This window comes from Phyllobates terribilis, unplaced genomic scaffold (assembly GCF_046119375.1).
Source record: "Phyllobates terribilis strain yellow unplaced genomic scaffold, ASM4611937v1 Scaffold_11__3_contigs__length_659146591, whole genome shotgun sequence".
In the NCBI taxonomy this organism is placed as follows: domain Eukaryota; kingdom Metazoa; phylum Chordata; class Amphibia; order Anura; family Dendrobatidae; genus Phyllobates; species Phyllobates terribilis.
In genome coordinates, this window is record NW_027362771.1 from 390,226,724 (window position 1) to 390,248,066 (window position 21,343).

Sequence of the window (21,343 nt, forward strand, 5' to 3'; positions counted from 1 at the left end):
GGCTACTTGGCCCTGCGACCAGGCCGGTGGCTCCGCGGAGGTAGGGGGCGCTGTTGGTATTGCGGCGCCCGGGGGTACTAGGCCTTGCGACCAGGCTGGTGGTACTTCCTGCTTGGTCACGCTCGGGGTCGAGGCGTGTGACGTCACAGGGGTCGCGGCTGCGGCTTCCGGTTGAGGCCTAGTCTGTGGCGGTGACGTTGCGGTTACGGGCACGGCAGGGGGTACTTCGGGCTCTGCGACGGGGAGCTGGGGCAGGTACGCGGTTTCCCGGTTTGGGGTAGAGACGTCCCCTTTACCTGCCTCCTTTCGTTCGGCTCCCTTCTCGGCGCTGTCTCCGGCCTTCAGTCCTCCTGCGCCATCCTCAGAGGCGGTCTGTCTCCTCATCTCGGGTGGTGTGCTCCGCTGACGGGTCTCGGTCTGCTGGGCCATCTCACGGCTCCACTCCGCCAACGTCTCTCGCTGCACCCGGGCCATCCTCCGTGCGAGGCCCTCCAGAGCGGTCTGCGCACACTCCCGGTCTCGGGGGAGCTGTGCTAGGACCTCCACTAGGCCTAGTGGGGTCGTTGCTTCTAGCAGGCTCCTGACCAACGGGTCGGTGCTGCTCTGCTCTCCTTCTGCTGTTCCCGGCAGGCTCCTGGCCAGCGGGCCGGTGCTGCTCTGCTCTTCTCCCATCTCCGGGTAAGCTTCTTCTGGACTCAGCTCTAGGCTTCTTGTCTCCGGGTGCGCTCTCTCCAGACTGCTCCAGGCGACACCCATCTTTGCTCTCTTCTTCTCAGTCCTCCCACTTCGAAGGCGGTCCCGGGGCCACTTGGTGATTGTCAGCTCCAGGGGCAGTTCTTTCACGCTGACAGACACCTCTAGCATCACAGTCTCTGTTGGTGGGGGCGGTTTCCACTTTTGGCGCCATTTTCGGTCCTGGCCCACGATGGGAGGCGGCCTCTTGCCACCCTCTGGCACGCCCATAATGGCGTCCGCTCTTCCAAGGCGGGAAATCTTCGGAAATGGCGGGAATCGTTTCCCAGTGGCGGGAAACTCTGCAGATGGCGGGAAAAAGCTGTTAATGGCGGACAACCGGCGGGAATCGACCTGTGATGGAGTCCGATGGCGGGGACCCTCCGGAACCGGCAGGAGACTTCTTTTTGAGGTAAACTCGTTCTTTTCTTCAGGCACGCAGTACCCGGCTGTTGTGGGCACGTAATCCTGCCGACTACGCCAAAGTTGACGCACCCCCTGGGCCATATTCTTTAGGGGAATACCCGGAGCCGGATCAGATGGGGGTTGTAGTCTCCGAGTGGCTGTGACCCGGTCCGTGCCCAGGGTGTCAAGCTCAGAGTATGTGGCAGTCCTACAGATGTTATAAAGTTCTTTATGTCGACTACGCCACCCGTTGTATTGCGGTCACTACGGCCGCCGCTGCAGCAGGGTCCGCTGAGGCTGATGGTGTTGGTGCAGCTTTTGATAGTATAACCCCCAACGGGTGGGGTATAGCCTCAGGGGGTCAGGTGCAGAGGATGGGGGTTGTGGTGGTGCAGCATAGATGATAATTAAAGACAGAGTCGGGTTGTGCAGTTTAGGGTATTTACTTACTGCTGATGTTCCGGTCACTCCAGCTTCAAGTGACCACCCGAGCCGTGCTGCGTCCACCAGGTCCTGGATTCAGCCAACCCCCAAGCAAGTCCGGAGCGTGACCCTGAGCCCTCCTTCCTGTCCTGTCTTCTGGCCGTCCCCACCAGGGATCCACCTAGGTCCAGCTCCCTCGGGCCTTCTGTTGGGAAACCCTTGGCCTTGGGTTCCCTGACCCTACACGTGGTTTGCCTTCAGGGTGGATGTGGTGGGTGGCCGTGGCAGATCCTGCCCACGGCCTCCGGTCTCTGGCTGAGGTGTGCTTTAGCCCCCACCAGTTTGGGATCCGGTACCCTTTTGCCAACTCTTCACCCTGTGTTTGTATGTGGGTTCTCAGAGTTCCTTTTCTTTCACCCCCTCTGGGTCTTTCTTCCTTTCTCCTCTCTCTCTCTCTGGGGCTGCTCTGCTCTTCTGCTCTCCTCCTCTGGTTTCTCACAGACTGACTGACTGTGGCAGACTGACTGACTGTGGCAGACTGACTGACCCTGATCTTAGATGGTGCCCACCTTAAATACTCCCTCTATGTGTGAGCTCAGGTGACCAGCACCCAATGAGCTCCTATCTTTACCCAGGCTGCTCCCCCTATCTGCCCCTACACTACTGGGATGTACCACCCCCCTCCCACTCCAGCCAGGAACAGACTCGGTCGTACCTGCACATTTCTAAGTGGGAGTACCGTTGGTCTGTTCCTCGGAAATGGGATGTGTGTAGTGCATGCAGCTTTCTGGGCTCAGTTTCACACTCCATCCTTACCCGGGAGTGGAATATCACACCTCTGGGTTGAGGTGCAATACCCCTGTAGCAGCCGAATCCTCAGGGTGCTACATATGCGTGAGATCAAGGCGCACTTCGTGACGTCATCACATTGTGTCCTTTCTCTCTTGTGCAGAACCCTCCCGGGTCTCATCAGATTCAAAGGTCCCAGATCAGTGTGAGAGACCAAGAGGTTTTAGCACACTTGGTGGGATCATAAGATGCGTTGAGCATGTGGTGGGTTTTGGTGAGAAGCGAAAGTAAAGAAGAGGTGAATGGAGAGAGGAGTATAAGGATTTTTATTTTTATTATTATTACATATTACATTTTTTATGCTTTGAGGTCTTGAAAGACTCCAGAGCATAATAAGGGACATTAAATACATGGATAATAATTTTTCTGCAAATCGAATGACCCAGTAAAATCCACGAGGACTGGTGAATTCGACTTTTCCCTGCTCTGTTCATCTCTAATAAAGAATCAAGAATGAAGGTTGCAGCCTTTAAAAATAATTCCAAAACATTGACATAGAGGAAATATCTATTACATTTCCTTATAATTTAGACTCTTCTAGGTCCACTTTATGTAATTACTCTTGGAAGATTATACGGTATACTCCTGCTATCTTTTACGGTTTCAGTCTCCCTTAATGTAATCCATAAGGCAAGATCTGGAGGGCCATGCTGATTGAATGCCCATACAATGTTCCATTAACGCTCATACATTTTCCATATAATTAATACTTGTCAGATGATTCATACTTACTGAACCATGGATAGCATGAATCACAGAATCACACAGCGTATATGTTTTATTCTGAAAAGATGCGGCATTTCAGAGAAAACATGCTTTGGACATCCGGTCTACGACAATGCGTCTTGGATGACAAGTCTGAGGCAGATCCCCATGGCTTCTCCCTACTTCGCACTCCTAGACTGACAGGTCTCCTCCTATACACATACTTACTTTTGGTGCTGCCCAAAAGTAGATCGGTAACAGATTAAGAAACTGACAGACTCCATGAACGGAGCTTATGACTGACATTGAAAAGAAGGGTTGCTATATTGGTCTCTGATATTTTTTGAAAATGTCAAAAATAAATTTTTGTACATTTTGAGTTGTTTGGTAATTATTCTCACTTTAACAGATCAAATAAGCAATTGAGATGGGACATGTTTTATTCAGTTGCATAATAATTCTGCACACTAATAGTTGCCTAATAAATGTGTACATATAGATATTCTCCTATGAAACACAAAACCTCAATTTTAATTTCTTAAATATTCAGGTTTATTAACCTTTTGGATTGACCAACAGCACTGTAGTTGTTCAATAATAACAATAATCATCAAAAATACAAACTGTCTAATAATTGTGCACACAGTATATTTGATAGTGCTAGTCCAGCAATGTTAGATCACTGTGCGTTATCCCTGTATTTTATACACTGTCCTGTACACGGTGTCCATGATTACTGTACTGTGACATTACTGAGTGCAATGGCTTTTTCCTATGCATTCAGAAATATTAATAAAAGTCTAGTTACATGGGGCATATAAGATGAGTATGTTTTAAAAACACAATATGCATTAATTTTATCAGTTTTCTGATAAAAAAAAAAAATACCATTTAAGTCTATGCAGAGAGATCTGTGATGTGTATTTAATCAGTATTGCATCTGTTTCTCAAAGTCGTTGCCTTATGTATTTCAATTTCCTGCCAGAAGCACAGCCCCTCAGTATTACTACTACTCAGACAGACGTCAGTTCTTCTGTGTACAAGAGAAATTGAGCCATTTTTCATTAATGTTTTGCATCCAATTTTTCCATAATCAGTCCATGTATGCGATTCAACCGAAACATATAGCATTCCTTTTTGTTGTATGCAAAGAAAAGATAAGTCATTTTCCAAGCTTTTCCTACCCATTACACTGTAAAAACTGGATAACACTTAGCTGGTGCATGGACGGCATCTGTGTATTATCTGTTTTTTTCACAGACACATTCACAGAAATGGGTGAGTTTGGGCTCCAAATTTGAGCAAAAAATGAACATGTTCATGTTTTTTATTATTTTTTTCTGGACAACAGTCAGCAAAAAAATAAAAATTCTGAAATGTGATCATGCCCATGGGTGGTACGTGTTCAGGCCGTGAAAAACACGGCCATAACACATGTGTAAAACATAGATGTCTGAATGAGGCCTTACTAATCAGTACTGTTGATGCAATTTCATCTGTAATATGTCTATTTTCAGGACGATCTGTATTACGTGATTCTACCAGGACACTCATGTGAAACAGGTCTCACATTGAGCCATCACCGTACACAGGCATATGCTGTGAGATCGCTGTATTATCCTTCTGTGATACTACACCTGTGTTATTACTCCTGGCTTCTGCCTGTGTCGTCTATAATATCACTCTTTATTATCACATCACTGTGTTTATTATCCATATCCTGTGGCTTCACCATGTTTCCTATGCATATGGTGTAGTATCTGTGCAATATGCCGGACCTGTGATATAACGAAGAATTATTCCTGTTCAGAGACATCAGTGTGTTTACTATGTTGGGATAACACCGCATACATTATTCCAGTTCTGTTACATAACTGATGCTTATTCCTTCGCAATAACCTCACTGTACAGGATATCAATGTCTGCAATATCCAGTTTTTATGACATAACGTTAAAAATGAACCTATGCAGTGACATTACTGTGTGCATTTTCGGAGGCATTTTTACAGATTATTCATCAGAACCCAGTAAAGAAAAGATACAGCACTACAATATTGTAACTCGAGGTTCTGCATTCTGATGCACAAGGGCTCATTCAGATATCAGTTTTTCGCATATGAGTTCTATCCATGGTTTTCATATACAGAACTTGTATCCATTATAGTCTATGAGGCTGTTCCAGAGTTGAATACACCATTGCTGCAACACATGCCCAAGAGGTAAAGGAGCCACCTAAGAAGGTAGTGTAGGTCATTAAGATGAGCTATTGGACTGCAGAGGGCCCGTATACTGGTTATACACAGGGGCTCTCTTCAGTCTATGTCTGCCCCTGAGCTGTTTTTGTGGACTGAGTGGTCCTCAGAAAATCTCGGCGACATGTTCAATTTTTATCTGTGTCTTGGATTAATCTCACCAATGCAAGTGTATTAGTCTATGAAAAATTTGGATAGCACTCGGATGCAATCTGTGTGCTGTCCTTTTTTCATGGACTGTTTGATGTGAGAAGTTTGAGAGTCCTTCATACATTTTTTTTCCATCCGAAAAAAAACTCTGACCACACTCTGATGAAAAAACCTCACACGGACCACACTCTGATGGAAAAACCTCACACTGACCACACTCTGATGGAAAAACCTCACACTGACCACACTCTGATGGAAAAACATTACACGGACCACACTCTGATGGAAAAACCTTACACTGACCACACTCTAATGGAAAAACCTCACACTGACCACACTCTGATGGCAAAACCTCACACTGACCACACTCTGATGGAAAAACCTCACACTGACCACACTCTGATGGAAAAACCTTACACTGACCACACTCTGATGAAAAAATCTCACACTGACCAAACTCTGATGGAAAAACCTCACATTGACCACACTCTGATGGAAAAACCTTACACTGACCACACTCTGATGGAAAAACCTTACACTGACCAAACTTTGATGGAAAAACCTTACACTGACCAAACTCTGATGGAAAAACCTTACACTGACCAAACTCTGATGGAAAAACGTCACACTGACCACACTCTGATGGAAAAACCTCACACTGACGAAACTCTAATGGAAAAACCTTACACTGACCAAACTCTGATGGAAAAACCTCACACTGACCCAACTCTGATGGAAAAACCTTACACTGACCACACTCTGATGGAAAAACCTTACACTGACCAAACTCTGATGGAAAAACCTTACACTGACCAAACTCTGATGGAAAAACCTCACACTGACCAAACTCTGATGGAAAAACCTTACACTGACCAAACTCTGATGGAAAAACCTTACACTGACCACACTCTGATGGAAAAACCTCACACTGACCAAACTCTGATGGAAAAACCTCACACTGACCACACTCTGATGGAAAAACCTCACACTGATGAAACTCTAATGGAAAAACCTTACACTGACGAAACTCTGATGGAAAAACCTCACACTGACCAAACTCTGATGGAAAAACCTTACACTGACCACACTCTGATGGAAAAACCTTACACTGACCACACTCTAATGGAAAAACCTTACACTGACCAAACTCTGATGGAAAAACCTTACACTGACCAAACTCTGATGGAAAAACCTCACACTGACCAAACTCTGATGGAAAAACCTCACACTGACGAAACTCTAATGGAAAAACCTTACACTGACCAAACTCTGATGGAAAAACCTCACACTGACCACACTCTGATGGAAAAACCTCACACTGACCAAACTCTGATGGAAAAACCTCACACTGACCACACTCTGATGGAAAAACCTCACACTGACCACACCCTGATGGAAAAACCTCACACTGACCACACTCTGATGTAAAAACCTCACACTGACCACACTCTGATGGAAAAACCTCACACTGACCACACTCTGATGGAAAAACCTCACTCTGACCACACTCTGATGGAAAAACCTCACACTGACCACACTCTGATGGAAAAACCTCACACTGACCAAACTCTGATGGAAAAACCTCACACTGACCAAACTCTGATGGAAAAACGTCACACTGACCACACTCTAATGGAAAAACCTCACACTGACCACACTCTGATGGAAAAACCTCACACTGACCAAACTCTGATGGAAAAACCTTACACTGACCACACTCTGATGGAAAAACCTTACACTGACCAAACTCTGATGGAAAAACCTTACACTGACCAAACTCTGATGGAAAAACCTCACACTGACCAAACTCTGATGGAAAAACCTTACACTGACCAAACTCTGATGGAAAAACCTCACACTGACCAAACTCTGATGGAAAAACCTCACACTGACAAAACTCTAATGGAAAAACCTTACACTGACCAAACTCTGATGGAAAAACCTCACACTGACCACACTCTGATGGAAAAACCTCACACTGACCAAACTCTGATGGAAAAACCTCACACTGACCACACTCTGATGGAAAAACCTCACACTGACCACACCCTGATGGAAAAACCTCACACTGACCACACTCTGATGGAAAAACCTCACACTGACCACACTCTGATGGAAAAACCTCACACTGACCACACTCTGATGGAAAAACCTCACTCTGACCACACTCTGATGGAAAAACCTCACACTGACCACACTCTGATGGAAAAACCTCACACTGACCAAACTCTGATGGAAAAACCTCACACTGACCAAACTCTGATGGAAAAACGTCACACTGACCACACTCTAATGGAAAAACCTCACACTGACCACACTCTGATGGAAAAACCTCACACTGACCAAACTCTGATGGAAAAACCTTACACTGACCAAACTCTGATGGGAAAACCTTACACTGACCAAACTCTGATGGAAAAACGTCACACTGACCACACTCTAATGGAAAAAACCTCACACTGACCAAACTCTGATGGAAAAACCTTACACTGACCAAACTCTGATGGAAAAACCTTACACTGACCAAACTCTGATGGAAAAACCTTACACTGACCACACTCTGATGGAAAAACCTCACACTGACCACACTCTGATGGAAAAACCTCACACTGACCACACTCTGATGGAAAAACCTCACACTGACCACACTCTGATGGAAAAACCTCACACTGACCACACTCTGATGGAAAAACCTTACACTGACCACACTCTGATGGAAAAACCTCACACTGACCACACTCTGATGGAAAAACCTCACACTGACCAAACTCTGATGGAAAACCCCACACTGACCACACTCTGATGGAAAAACCTCACACTGACCACACTCTGATGGAAAAACCTCACACTGACCACACTCTGATGGAAAAACCTCACACTGACCACACTCTGATGGAAAAACCTCACACTGACGAAACTCTAATGGAAAAACCTTACACTGACCAAACTCTGATGGAAAAACCTCACACTGACCACACTCTGATGGAAAAACCTCACACTGACCAAACTCTGATGGAAAAACCTCACACTGACCACACTCTGATGGAAAAACCTCACACTGACCACACCCTGATGGAAAAACCTCACACTGACCACACTCTGATGTAAAAACCTCACACTGACCACACTCTGATGGAAAAACCTCACACTGACCACACTCTGATGGAAAAACCTCACTCTGACCACACTCTGATGGAAAAACCTCACACTGACCACACTCTGATGGAAAAACCTCACACTGACCAAACTCTGATGGAAAAACCTCACACTGACCAAACTCTGATGGAAAAACGTCACACTGACCACACTCTAATGGAAAAACCTCACACTGACCACACTCTGATGGAAAAACCTCACACTGACCAAACTCTGATGGAAAAACCTTACACTGACCACACTCTGATGGAAAAACCTTACACTGACCAAACTCTGATGGAAAAACCTTACACTGACCAAACTCTGATGGAAAAACCTCACACTGACCAAACTCTGATGGAAAAACCTTACACTGACCAAACTCTGATGGAAAAACCTCACACTGACCAAACTCTGATGGAAAAACCTCACACTGACAAAACTCTAATGGAAAAACCTTACACTGACCAAACTCTGATGGAAAAACCTCACACTGACCACACTCTGATGGAAAAACCTCACACTGACCAAACTCTGATGGAAAAACCTCACACTGACCACACTCTGATGGAAAAACCTCACACTGACCACACCCTGATGGAAAAACCTCACACTGACCACACTCTGATGGAAAAACCTCACACTGACCACACTCTGATGGAAAAACCTCACACTGACCACACTCTGATGGAAAAACCTCACTCTGACCACACTCTGATGGAAAAACCTCACACTGACCACACTCTGATGGAAAAACCTCACACTGACCAAACTCTGATGGAAAAACCTCACACTGACCAAACTCTGATGGAAAAACGTCACACTGACCACACTCTAATGGAAAAACCTCACACTGACCACACTCTGATGGAAAAACCTCACACTGACCAAACTCTGATGGAAAAACCTTACACTGACCAAACTCTGATGGGAAAACCTTACACTGACCAAACTCTGATGGAAAAACGTCACACTGACCACACTCTAATGGAAAAAACCTCACACTGACCAAACTCTGATGGAAAAACCTTACACTGACCAAACTCTGATGGAAAAACCTTACACTGACCAAACTCTGATGGAAAAACCTTACACTGACCACACTCTGATGGAAAAACCTCACACTGACCACACTCTGATGGAAAAACCTCACACTGACCACACTCTGATGGAAAAACCTCACACTGACCACACTCTGATGGAAAAACCTCACACTGACCACACTCTGATGGAAAAACCTTACACTGACCACACTCTGATGGAAAAACCTCACACTGACCACACTCTGATGGAAAAACCTCACACTGACCAAACTCTGATGGAAAACCCCACACTGACCACACTCTGATGGAAAAACCTCACACTGACCACACTCTGATGGAAAAACCTCACACTGACCAAACTCTGATGACTCTATGATAAAAAACAGCAATGAAACTCGGACAAGAAAAATCACTGTCATCTGAATCAGGCGCAAGACACAGAAATCAAAGGATTATCATTGTATCTCAGAAACAAGCAAAAACCAAAGATTTAAAGTCAGACACAATTCTTACCTGGTCCAGTAATTGTGAATAAAGCTCATGGCAGTTAACAAAAATATACTTGTATGTGGAGTCCAAGCAGGCCCGGACACAGTCCTTCACCACCATGCTGGCTCTTGGAGGGCTCTGAAGTTCAAGAACCTAAAATAAAAGATTTCACTTATAAATAATAATAAAATAATAATCATTTTTATTTCTATAACGCCTACATATTCTGCAGCATTTTACAATTTAGAGGGGACTTGTACAGACAATAAAGACAATACAGAATAACACATAAATTAACAGATGGCAGGAGGAGTGAGGGTCCTGCTCACAAGATTACAATCTATGAAAATATTGCGAAACATTATACAGAACAGGGGAAACCTTTCTGCACACAGTAGACATTGGTGTATGCTCCGGCATTAATGTAGCGTTTTAATCTAGCATGCATTAAACATTCACTTAATCCCACGGTGAAAGTTATGTGTAAACTCACACTGTTGTCTCCTCATTCCTATATCATGTTAAAAAATGTATATTCATGTTCTGTAGTCCCTGAAATATTAGGCCATGTTCACACGTTCAGCATTTGGTGAGTTTATTACATCAGTATTTGTAAGCCAAAACCAGGAGTGGGTGAGAAATACAGAAGTGGTGACGTGTTTCTATTATACTTTTTCTCTGACTGTTCCTCTCCTGGTTTTTGTTTATAAATACTGAGGTAAAAAACTGACCAAATACTGAATGTGTGAACGTGGCCTAAAAGGATTTTCTTGTCTTAGAAAGCATTAATCAGTGTACATTAAAATGTTTTCATGAATAAAAACAATCTCCCAGGAATTGTCCTCGCACACAGCAGCCAGTCCTAGTTTAGTAGTAGGTTACGGAAAATGGTTGTTATGGGCAATGTGAACTGTGATTCATAACACACTTTGTGTTTTTATCAATTAAGAACACCTCAGCACTCCTTGTAAGCAAGTGTGAACAATGCTTCTTAAATCGGGAAGCCAAGAATGTATTTCTCGGCCTACTTGCATACAAGGCATGTCAAGGTTTTCACCATTGATTGTATTATGGAGTGGTATCCTGCCCGTGCCCCCTGCCACATGCACTGTCATGTATTTCCTTCACTCTCTTTGTCCTTTAATTCCTCACTATTTTCAGTAGGATGTTGTCAGTGAATAGACATGGTGTTTTCTTTATGTTCACATTTTGTAAACCCACCAAGGTCTAGTCCTGATCTTCCACAGCAACATTTTATTAAACTGTATATGTTTCTGTTTTCACCCTCAAAGAAATATCAATTTTTCTAATGTGCAAAAAAAATCCAAGCTTCTATTACCCATTAAACAGTAAAAAACGGATAGCACACTGGCTGTGTGATTTTCATGGACCCATATATACTTAAATGGGTGGTTTAAAATCATGAATCTAAGATGACTATGGCCCAGTGTTATATATTGCTGATATGGGCAAAAAAACAAAACAAACTGTGTCCTAATGATTCTGCTGCTTATCAGTGTTAATTGATATATATACAGTACAGACCAAAAGTTTGGACACACCTTCTCATGTAAAGATTTTTCTGCATTTTCATGACTATGAAAATTGTACATTCACACTGAAGGCATCAAAACTATGAATTAACACATGTGGAATTATATACTTAACAAAAAAGTGTGAAACAACTGAAAATATGTCTTATATTCTAGGTTCTTCAAAGTAGCCACCTTTTGCTTTGATGACTGCTTTGCACACTCTTGGCATTCTCTTGATGAGCTTCAAGAGGTAGTCACCGGAAATGGTTTTCACTTCACAGGTGTGCCCTGTCAGGTTTAATAAGTGGGATTTCTTGCTTTATAAATGGGGTTGGGACCATCAGTTGTGTTGTGCAGAAGTCTGGTGGATACACAGCTGATAGTCCTAGTGAATAGACTGTTAGAATTTGTATTATGGCAAGAAAAAAACAGCTAAGTAAAGAAAAACGAGTGGCCATCACTACTTTAAGAAATGAAGGTCAGTCAGTGCGAAAAATAGGGAAAACTTTGAAAGTGTCCCCAAGGGCAGTTGCAAAAACCATCAAGCGCTACAAAGAAACTGACTCACATGAGGACCGCCCCAGGAAAGGAAGACCAAGAGTCATCTCTGTTTCTGAGGATAAGTTTATCCGAGTCACCAGCCTCAGAAATCGCAGGTTAATAGCAGCTCAGATTAGAGACCAGGTCAATGCCACACAGAGTTCTAGCAGCAGACACATCTCTACAACAACTGTTAAGAGGAGACTTTGTGCAGCAGGCCTTCATGGTAAAATAGCTGATAGGAAACCACTGCTAAGGATAGGCAACAAGCAGAAGAGACTTGTTTGGGCTAAAGAACACAAGGAATGGACATTAGACCAGTGGAAATCTGTGCTTCGGTCTGATGGCCTCCACAGTCACCAGACCTGAACCCAATCGAGATGGTTTGGGGTGAGCTGGACCCCAAACTTTTGAACGGTAGTGTGTATATATATATATATATATATATATATATATATATATATATATGCATACAGTACAGACCAAAAGTTTGGACACACCTTCTCATTTAAAGATTTTTCTGTATTTTCATGACTTTGAAAATTGTACATTCACACTGAAGGCATCAAAACTATGAATTAACATATGTGGAATTTTATACTTAACAAAAAATTGTGAAACAACTGAAAATATGTCTTATATTCTAGGTTCTTCAAAGTAGCCATTTTTTGCTTTGATGACTGCTTTGCCCACTCTTGGCATTCTGTTGATGAGCTTCAAGAGGTAGTCACCGGAAATGGTCTTCCAACAATCTTGAAGGAGTTGCCAGAGATGCTTAGCATTTGTTGGCCCTTTGCCTTCACTCTGCGGTCCAGCTCACCCCAAACCATCTCGATTGGGTTCAGGTCTGGTGACTGTGGAGGCCAGGTCATCTGGCGTAGCACCCCATCACACTCCTTCTTGGTCAAATAGCCCTTACACAGCCTGTCGGTGTGTTTGGGGTCATTGTCCTGTTGAAAAACAAATGATGGTCCAACTAAACGCAAACCGGATGGAATAGCATGCCGCTGCAAGATGCTGTGGTAGCCATGCTGGTTCAGTATGCCTCCAATTTTGAATAAATCCCCAACAGTGTTACCAGCAAAGCACCCCCACACGATCACACCTCCTCCTCCATGCTTCACGGTGGGAACCAGGCATGTAGAGTCCATCCGTTCACCTTTTCTGCGTCGCACAAAGACACGGTGGTTGGAACCAAAGATCTCAAATTTGGACTCATCAGACCAAAGCACAGATTTCCACTGGTCTAATGTCCATTCCTTGTGTTCTTTAGCCCAAACAAGTCTCTTCTGCTTGTTGCCTGTCCTTAGCAGTGGTTTCCTAGCAGCTATTTTACCATGAAGGCCTGCTGCACAAAGTCTCCTCTTAACAGTTGTTGTAGAGATGTGGCTGCTGCTAGAACTCTAGAGACCAGGTCAATGCCACACAATCTGAGCTGCTGTTAACCTGCGATTTCTGAGGCTGGTGACTCAGATAAACTTATCCTCAGAAGCAGAGGTGACTCTTGGTCTTCCTATCCTGGGGCTGTCTCATGTGAGCCAGTTTCTTTGTAGCGCTTGATGGTTTTTGCAACTGCACTTGGGGACACTTTCAAAGTTTGCCCAATTTTTCGGACCGACTGACCTTCATTTCCTAAAGTATTGATGGCCACTCATTTTTCTTTACTTAGCTGCTTTTTTCTTGCCATAATACAAATTCTAACAGTCTATTCAGTAGGACTATCAGCTGTGTATCCACCTGACTTCTGCACAACACAACTTATGGTCCCAACCCCATTTATAAGGCAAGAAATCCCACTTATTAAACCTGACAGGGCACACCTGTGAAGCGAAAACCATTTCCAGTGACTACCTCTTGAAGCTCATCAAGAGAATGCCCAGAGTGTGCAAAGCAGTCATCAAAGCAAAAGGTGGCTACTTTGAAGAACCTAGAATATAAGACATATTTTCAGTTGTTTCACACTTTTTTGTTAAGTATATAATTCCACATGTGTTAATTCATAGTTTTGATGCCTTCAGTGTGAATGTACAATTTTCAAAGTCATGAAAATACAGAAAAAACTTTAAATGAGAAGGTGTGTCCAAACTTTTGGTCTGTACTGTATATATATACACATATACATACATATATATATATATACACTGCTCAAAAAAATAAAGGGAACACTTAAACAACAGAATATAACTCCAAGTGAATCAAACTTCTGTGAAATCAAACTGTCCACTTAGGAAGCAACACTGATTGACAATCAATTTCACAAGCTGTTGTGCAAATAAAATAGACAATAGATGGAAATTATTGTCAATTATCAAGACACATTCAATAAAGGAGTGTTTCTGCAGGTGGGGATCACAGACCACATCTCAGTACCAATGCTTTCTGGCTGATGTTTTGGCCACTTTTGAGTGTTGGTTGTGCTTTCACACTTGTGGTAGCATGAGACGGACTCTACAACCCACAGAAGTTGCTCAGGTAGTGCAGCTCATCCAGGATGGCACATCAATGCGAGCTGTGGCAAGAAGGTTTGCTGTGTCTGTCAGCGTAATGTCCAGAGGCTGGAGGCGCTATCAGGAGACAGGCCAGTACACCAGGAGACGTGGAGGGGGCCGTAGGAGGGCAACAAACCAGCAGCAGGACCGCTACCTTCGCCTTTGTGCAAGGAGGAACAAGAGGAGCACTGCCAGAGCCCTGTAAAATGACCTCTAGCAGGCCACAAATGTGCATGTGTCTGCACGAACGGTTAGAAACCGACTCCATGAGGGTGGTATGAGGGCCCGACGTCCACAAATGGGGGTTGTGCTCACAGCCCAACACCATGCAGGACGCTTGGCATTTGCCACAGAACACCAGGATTGGCAAAGTCGCCACTGGTGCCTTGTGCTCTTCACAGATGAAAGCAGGTTCACACTGAGCACATGTGACAGACGTGACAGAGTCTGGAGATGCCGTGGAGAGTGATCTGCTGCCTGCAACATCCTTCAGCATGACTGGTTTGGCAGTGGGTCAGTAATTGTGTGGGGTGGCAATTTTTTGACACTGCTCAAAAAAATAAAGTGAACACTCAAATAACACATCCTAGATCTGAATGAATGAATGAAATATTCTCACAGACCAATAACTCTATGGTTACATTTAAAAGACTAGTCAACTGGGCTTCCCAATATAGCTGGACATTATGCTTGGCAATCTAAATCTATGAGCACATCAGCTTATATGGATATACTGCACATTTTCACCTAAAGGTAATCTGTCAACAGGTTTCTGCTATGTATTCTGAAGACAGCAGGAGATAGAGGCTGAAACACAGAGTTCAGGGATGGGTCACTTGTCAAAGTGCAGTGCTGTTGTTTACTAACTGTGAAGGATTTATCGCCATGCACCTCACTGTCTATGGACTTTCTACATATAGAGCCTGGTGTGGGTGGGGTTAGCTTTCTCAGCTCTGCTCTGCTTCAATATAAAAGCTCTGATTGTGTGAGAACGGCTGCACCCAGTAAAGTAAGTGATACATCGTTGGATTCAGCTTCTCTTTGCCTACATCAGGTTGCTCTCAGATGAGGTAGTAAAACCCTTCTCTCCTTTAACTTGTCTTTACTCTTCATACAGTGTATGTGTTTCACAGATATTGGCATGACTGGTTCATGCATCATTAATTTAGAGACTTATTTTTTCCAGGTTGATGTACATATGCACGGTTTTCAATATGTAATTTATTTTATCTTATCTAGTTTTCCTGATGGTTGAACACTTCAGAACAGGTTGGTGTCATATAAAGATTATTATATAGACTTATGTTTCTACCAGTTACCGTGTAACTATTAAAGATCTAGTTTGACGCACATCATCATCACAGCCAGCTGCACAGAATCTGCAGTTTGTGTATCTACATCAGAAACAAGCTGCTCGGATGTGGCAGTGATGAAAACAATAGCCATATAAATATACTAACGTGAGAACACAGAAAAACATGTGATATTGACAGCAACACAATCCATCTGGTGACTCTAGATACAGAAGGCTTCAATTGCCAGAGACCAATAAACATGATATATTGAGACATGCTGAAAGCTTTCTGACAGCAGTAACGTGACTTTGGAAAGACATAAAAAGAACAATGTATGCTACCTTCATACGGAAAAAGGTGATGCTTGTTAGCAGGTCCACAGTAGACTTCAAGTCCTGAAGTCGTTCTGGGTTTGAGGCTGGGAAATTATCCTAAATGAAAGAAATAAAAGTCATCATTAGTAATTATAAGTTGTACGAACAATAGACAATCCATGTATATTTTTAAAGCAAAAACCCGTATCCAGTGTTACAGTCAACAGGATTTTGAAAAAGGTAACATCTACTGTGAAAATCTGTGCAATTTCCAGACCCTAACAAAAGCTTCTATCATCACCCCTAAGCCCATCCTAAGAATTACATGGCACGACTATAAACCTGCCAAATGGATCACACAAAAATTGATGTGGGTGTTTTCTTTAAGGGTTCAAGCAGTCGACTTTAGTTTCAATGAGGTCGTGCAAATGTCCAATTTTTTCGTAGGACAGAGAGGTCACATTGCACCTGGCCATTCAAGTCTATGGGTCTGTGAAAAAATCGGACCGCCCTTGGATGACATTTTCACGGACTGACAGAATGGAAAAGATGGAGAAATCTTTTATTTTATTCTTCGCATCAGAGAAAAACTGATCCCATTGTGATCCAACTCTGATGAAACTATGATCAAAGTCTGATTAGTTTAATCGGACCATTTTTCTCGGATGGAGAACATATGGTCTCGTGACCCTAGCCTAAGGGGGATGTATCACATGGTGGAACACTTCCTCCATTCCATCTTAATGATAGGACATATAACAAGGGGTTAAAGCAGACAACCACTGTAATGAGCTTTTTCATAGGAAGAATTTATACATGTAAATTAAAGATAATATAGGACCCTTTGCCCATAAACTCATGTATGTGACAAAGAGGTATCAGCTGTGCACCCATCCAATACTAATATATTATAACCAGTGATCAAGGCTGATACATTGTCTTGGCAGATGTGTTGTATATATGTTGTATACTGTACATGCACAGAAATGCTGCAATCGCCGACGTGCAATGGTTCAGCCTTCTATTGACAACATCATTCTTTTTTTATTCCCTGAATTATCCCCTAGAAAAACCATCTTCTCAAAGACATATTATACCTACCCTGTATTTTGAGAGGTCAATTCGTAAAGAATTGTGCAGCTGATCCAGGAGTTTTATAAACTTTTCTCTCTGTATAAATACAAGAAATACTCATCAGTCATTAGGGTTGAAGATGATCCTGCTGTAGTGTATTATATCTCTAAGGTACATCATAAGACTTCACTATAAGAAATGGAACAATATTAAGGCTGGTATCAGTTGAGTTTGCCTTTTGTTTTTTTTACCCCAATAAAGGGACGTGACCAGGATCTGTCACTTTATTTTTGCAATGTAGACATGAAAGAAAAGTTACTATGCTGATGGTGCATCACAAATTACTCATAAATTGGGGTCTGACTGCTAGGACCTCAACTGAGTGTTTTTAGTGCATTGGCTCCTTAATAGATTTTAGTCTCCCATCATGGATGGTGGTTCCACAGGTCATATCACTCCCATTTTGAGCATGGGGCTGGCAAATAAGCTGGGGCTGGCAAATGAGCCTTGTAAAAAAAAGGTTCTGAGGGCTCTTTAAAAATATGTGGTGTGATCTTGGTCTGAGTAACAGGCAGTGTCAAAGCTTGAGCAAGTCATCATCGGCATTGCCATCTTGGAGAATAATATAGACTGTGCTATATATAAGACAATGGCACAAAGGCTGCGATACAGTAATGAACGAACAATAAAAAGTACATTTTTTATGGATGACCTTGGGTTTACTTTTGGGTTTCTGTGGGTGTTGAATGTCGAAGGGTGCCCACGTCTACTTTTTTGCATGCTTTCAGTGGCCATCCCTATACGTGTGATTGAATAACATTTCACTCATAATACTACTCACCCCAAAATTTGTAGCTGCAAACCGGTCTGATGCTGAAACATTTGTTGTAGCCGTGGTATGAGCATAAAATGCATTTATGTTTGCCAATAAGGTACTCATGACAGCTGGTACACCTGGGCACATGTATTTGGATGACAGGCAGGAAAAATGCCTAAAAATATAGAATATCATAGTTATCAGTCAAGAAAAGAATTAGTCTATATCTTCACATTTACATATCAAAATGTAAAAACTCGGTAAGAGACTTTCCTTTTGTAATGGATTCTTATGAGTCATTCCAACTCCCTAACGAATAGATTTGTATTTAGTGAGTTTATTTAACAGTACTGGAAGAAGTTCAGGTCGGTAGTGCTGGCAAAGGGTGATTATACTACATTCCCATGGTGCTTGAGGACCAGCAATTTCACACACTAATTCTAAAATATAAGTTAAAACAGTGGTTAGCACTGCAGCCTTGCAGCACTGGGGTCCTGGGTTCAAATCCCACCAAGGACAACATCTGCAAGGAGTTTGTATGTTCTCCCCGTGTTTGCGTGGGTTTCCTCCGGGTTCTCCGGTTTCCTCCCACACTCCAAAGACATACTGATAGGGAATCTAGATTGTGAGCCCCGATGGGGACAGCGCCGATAATGTATGTAAAGTGCTGCGGAATATGTTAGCGCTATATAAAAATAAATAAATAAAATATAAAGGGGTTGTCTAGAACTAACATTAATATTCAGATTGGTGATGGACACCCAGCACTCCTCTTTCCAATCAGCTTTTCTCGTCTCTGGTGGTGGTGAGATATAACCAATGAATCAGCTGTAAAAGTTTGGCTTATTACATTGTTGAGAGGCAGATGCCAGGATCACCTTAATTCTCAGCAGCCACTAAACAAATCCACAAAGTCCCCATTCTGTACATTGATTACATCTGGCTGCTGATTGGTGAAGGTGTATCCCAACTGACCTTACATTGATGACCTATCCTACGCATAGGTCATATATATGGTAGTCCTGGACAACCCCTTTAAGCATTTTTTTTTTTTTAAACTCTATAGTTTTCTAGAAGGAGTTTATCAGGATTTACTATATCTTCTCGCTAAAATCATTTTGATAGAACCAAAGGTACATGCCTGAAAAGGAACTGTATAAAACATTAAGATCCAGATTCAGTAAGACCGGTGTTTCGTACGCCACTCTTAATGAGGGGTATACAGTAATAAGATCTGCCAAGGTACACCTCACTTAATGAGTTTGGCACATCTTATCAGTGACGTGCGCCTCTGTGAACCTTGCCAGAAATGTTACTCCAATCATGGACTGCAGTAACATTTCTGGCATAAGAAACACTGGCACTTTTTATGAATTTGGGCAGGCGTAACCACTTAGCCATTTTGACGAAGCCGTCCAAGACCAGAAGTTAAGAACTTTTTGCACAACTCCACGCAGCGCAAACATTTTGCCACTTTTCAAAGTGTTTTACACCAGTTTTCTGGCGTAAACACTTTAATGATTCGGAGCCAAAGTGTATTAATCATGTCACTGGCCTCCTGAATATAATTAAAATTTTAGAGTTAAGATTGCAGAAACATTTAAACATAATGTACATTATTATAAGTCATCTGTCATCCTAAAATAACAATAAAACATGGTTTCATGTCTTTTTAATATTTAGTTTATCAGAAATATGGGTTTTATATGGTCAATCAGTTATCTATGAAATATGTAACGTGCTAAGCTACCTGAGGGGGGATATCAAATACATTGGCACATTCTGCAATCCTTGGTAAAGATTTTTCAGTTAGGAGATACATTTTGGAGTTTTAGTTCACCCTAACTAAATAGCAGAAGTGTTGTGTTTTTTTTTGTGTATCCACAATCTGTATTTCATGTGTTGCTATTCTCCTGAGTGAAAAACAAAATGTTGAATTATGTGGGAGTACAGTAAACCAAGCAGATGTCATGTTATTTCTTAGGTTCTTACCTTGATCTTCCTGCTCTTAGGGATGAATTAGTTGCAGGGTAAATTAGAGCAGATGCACCAAAATTATCCCAGTAGCTTATACTGGATGATAAACTTGGCACATCTTTAGACACTTTTTTCTAACTTAACATCAACTTCTTGTTTGACTTACATTACACTAGTCTTTTTTTCCAAAATTGTGGTACAATATTGCACATCTAAATTCACACCTATTTTCCACCAAACCATGCCCACTTTACAGTAAACCAGGACTCTTTGTCAAGATAAGCAAAAAAAGAAAATGTAATCAAATAATATAAAAGTCAGCTCGGCAAGGCCTTCTGTGCCCAGATGATAGGAGGCAGAGTCTAAAGCCCCCGTCTCACATAGCGAGATCGCCAGCGAGATCGCTGCTGTGTCACGGTTTTGGTGACGCAACAGCGACCTCACCAGCGATGTCGCTATGTGTGACACTTTGCAGCGATCAGGCCCCTGCTGTGAAGTCGCTGATCGCTGCAAAGTGTCCTGGACCATTTTTTGGTCGTTGCTCTCCCGCTGGTCAGCACACATCGCTGTGTGTGACCAGCGGGAGCAGCGATCAGGCTGGTAACCATGATAAACATCGGGTTACTAGGGGCACACGAGCACTTAGTAACCCGCTGTTTATCATGGTTACGAGCCTGCTAAAGTGAGCGGTAACCTCCCGCTCACCGTAGCAGAGTGGTAACCATGTTAAACAACGGGTTACTAGGTGCACGTGTGCCCCTAGTAACCCGATGTTTATCATGGTTACCAGCCTGCTCCTGCTTCAGCAGCCTGGTAACCAGGAGCAGGACATCGTGGAAAGATTCTTTCCACAATGTCGCTGCTCCCCTGATCGCTGGTGAGCCTGCCTGTTTGACAGCTCACCAGCGACCACATAGCGACGCAGCAACGATCCCTGACAGGTCGTATCGTTGTCGGGATCGTTGCAGCGTCGCTAAGTGTGACGGGGCCTTAAGAAGAGCAACTGGGAAAAATCTGCACACAATGGAGCTAAAATCCTTTATCCTATCCCATATGTAAACACATTAAGATGTCTACAGCCAGGAACCCGCACATATTTCTAAGTCTACGTGACTTTAA

At 43.0% G+C, this 21,343-nt stretch overlaps 1 protein-coding gene across 1 annotated transcript in view; it reads right to left on the reverse strand.

Annotated features, from left to right (window-relative positions):
* UNC13C (unc-13 homolog C) overlaps positions 1–21,343 on the reverse strand; it is an 861,108-nt gene that overhangs the window by 437,267 nt on the left and 402,498 nt on the right. The window contains exons 15-18 of the mRNA XM_073653015.1: positions 18,272–18,422; positions 17,458–17,526; positions 16,384–16,473; positions 10,208–10,336 (exon numbers count right to left, since the gene is read on the reverse strand). Coding sequence (XP_073509116.1) covers positions 10,208–10,336; positions 16,384–16,473; positions 17,458–17,526; positions 18,272–18,422 — 439 coding nt within the window. The remainder of the gene's footprint in view (positions 1–10,207; positions 10,337–16,383; positions 16,474–17,457; positions 17,527–18,271; positions 18,423–21,343) is intronic.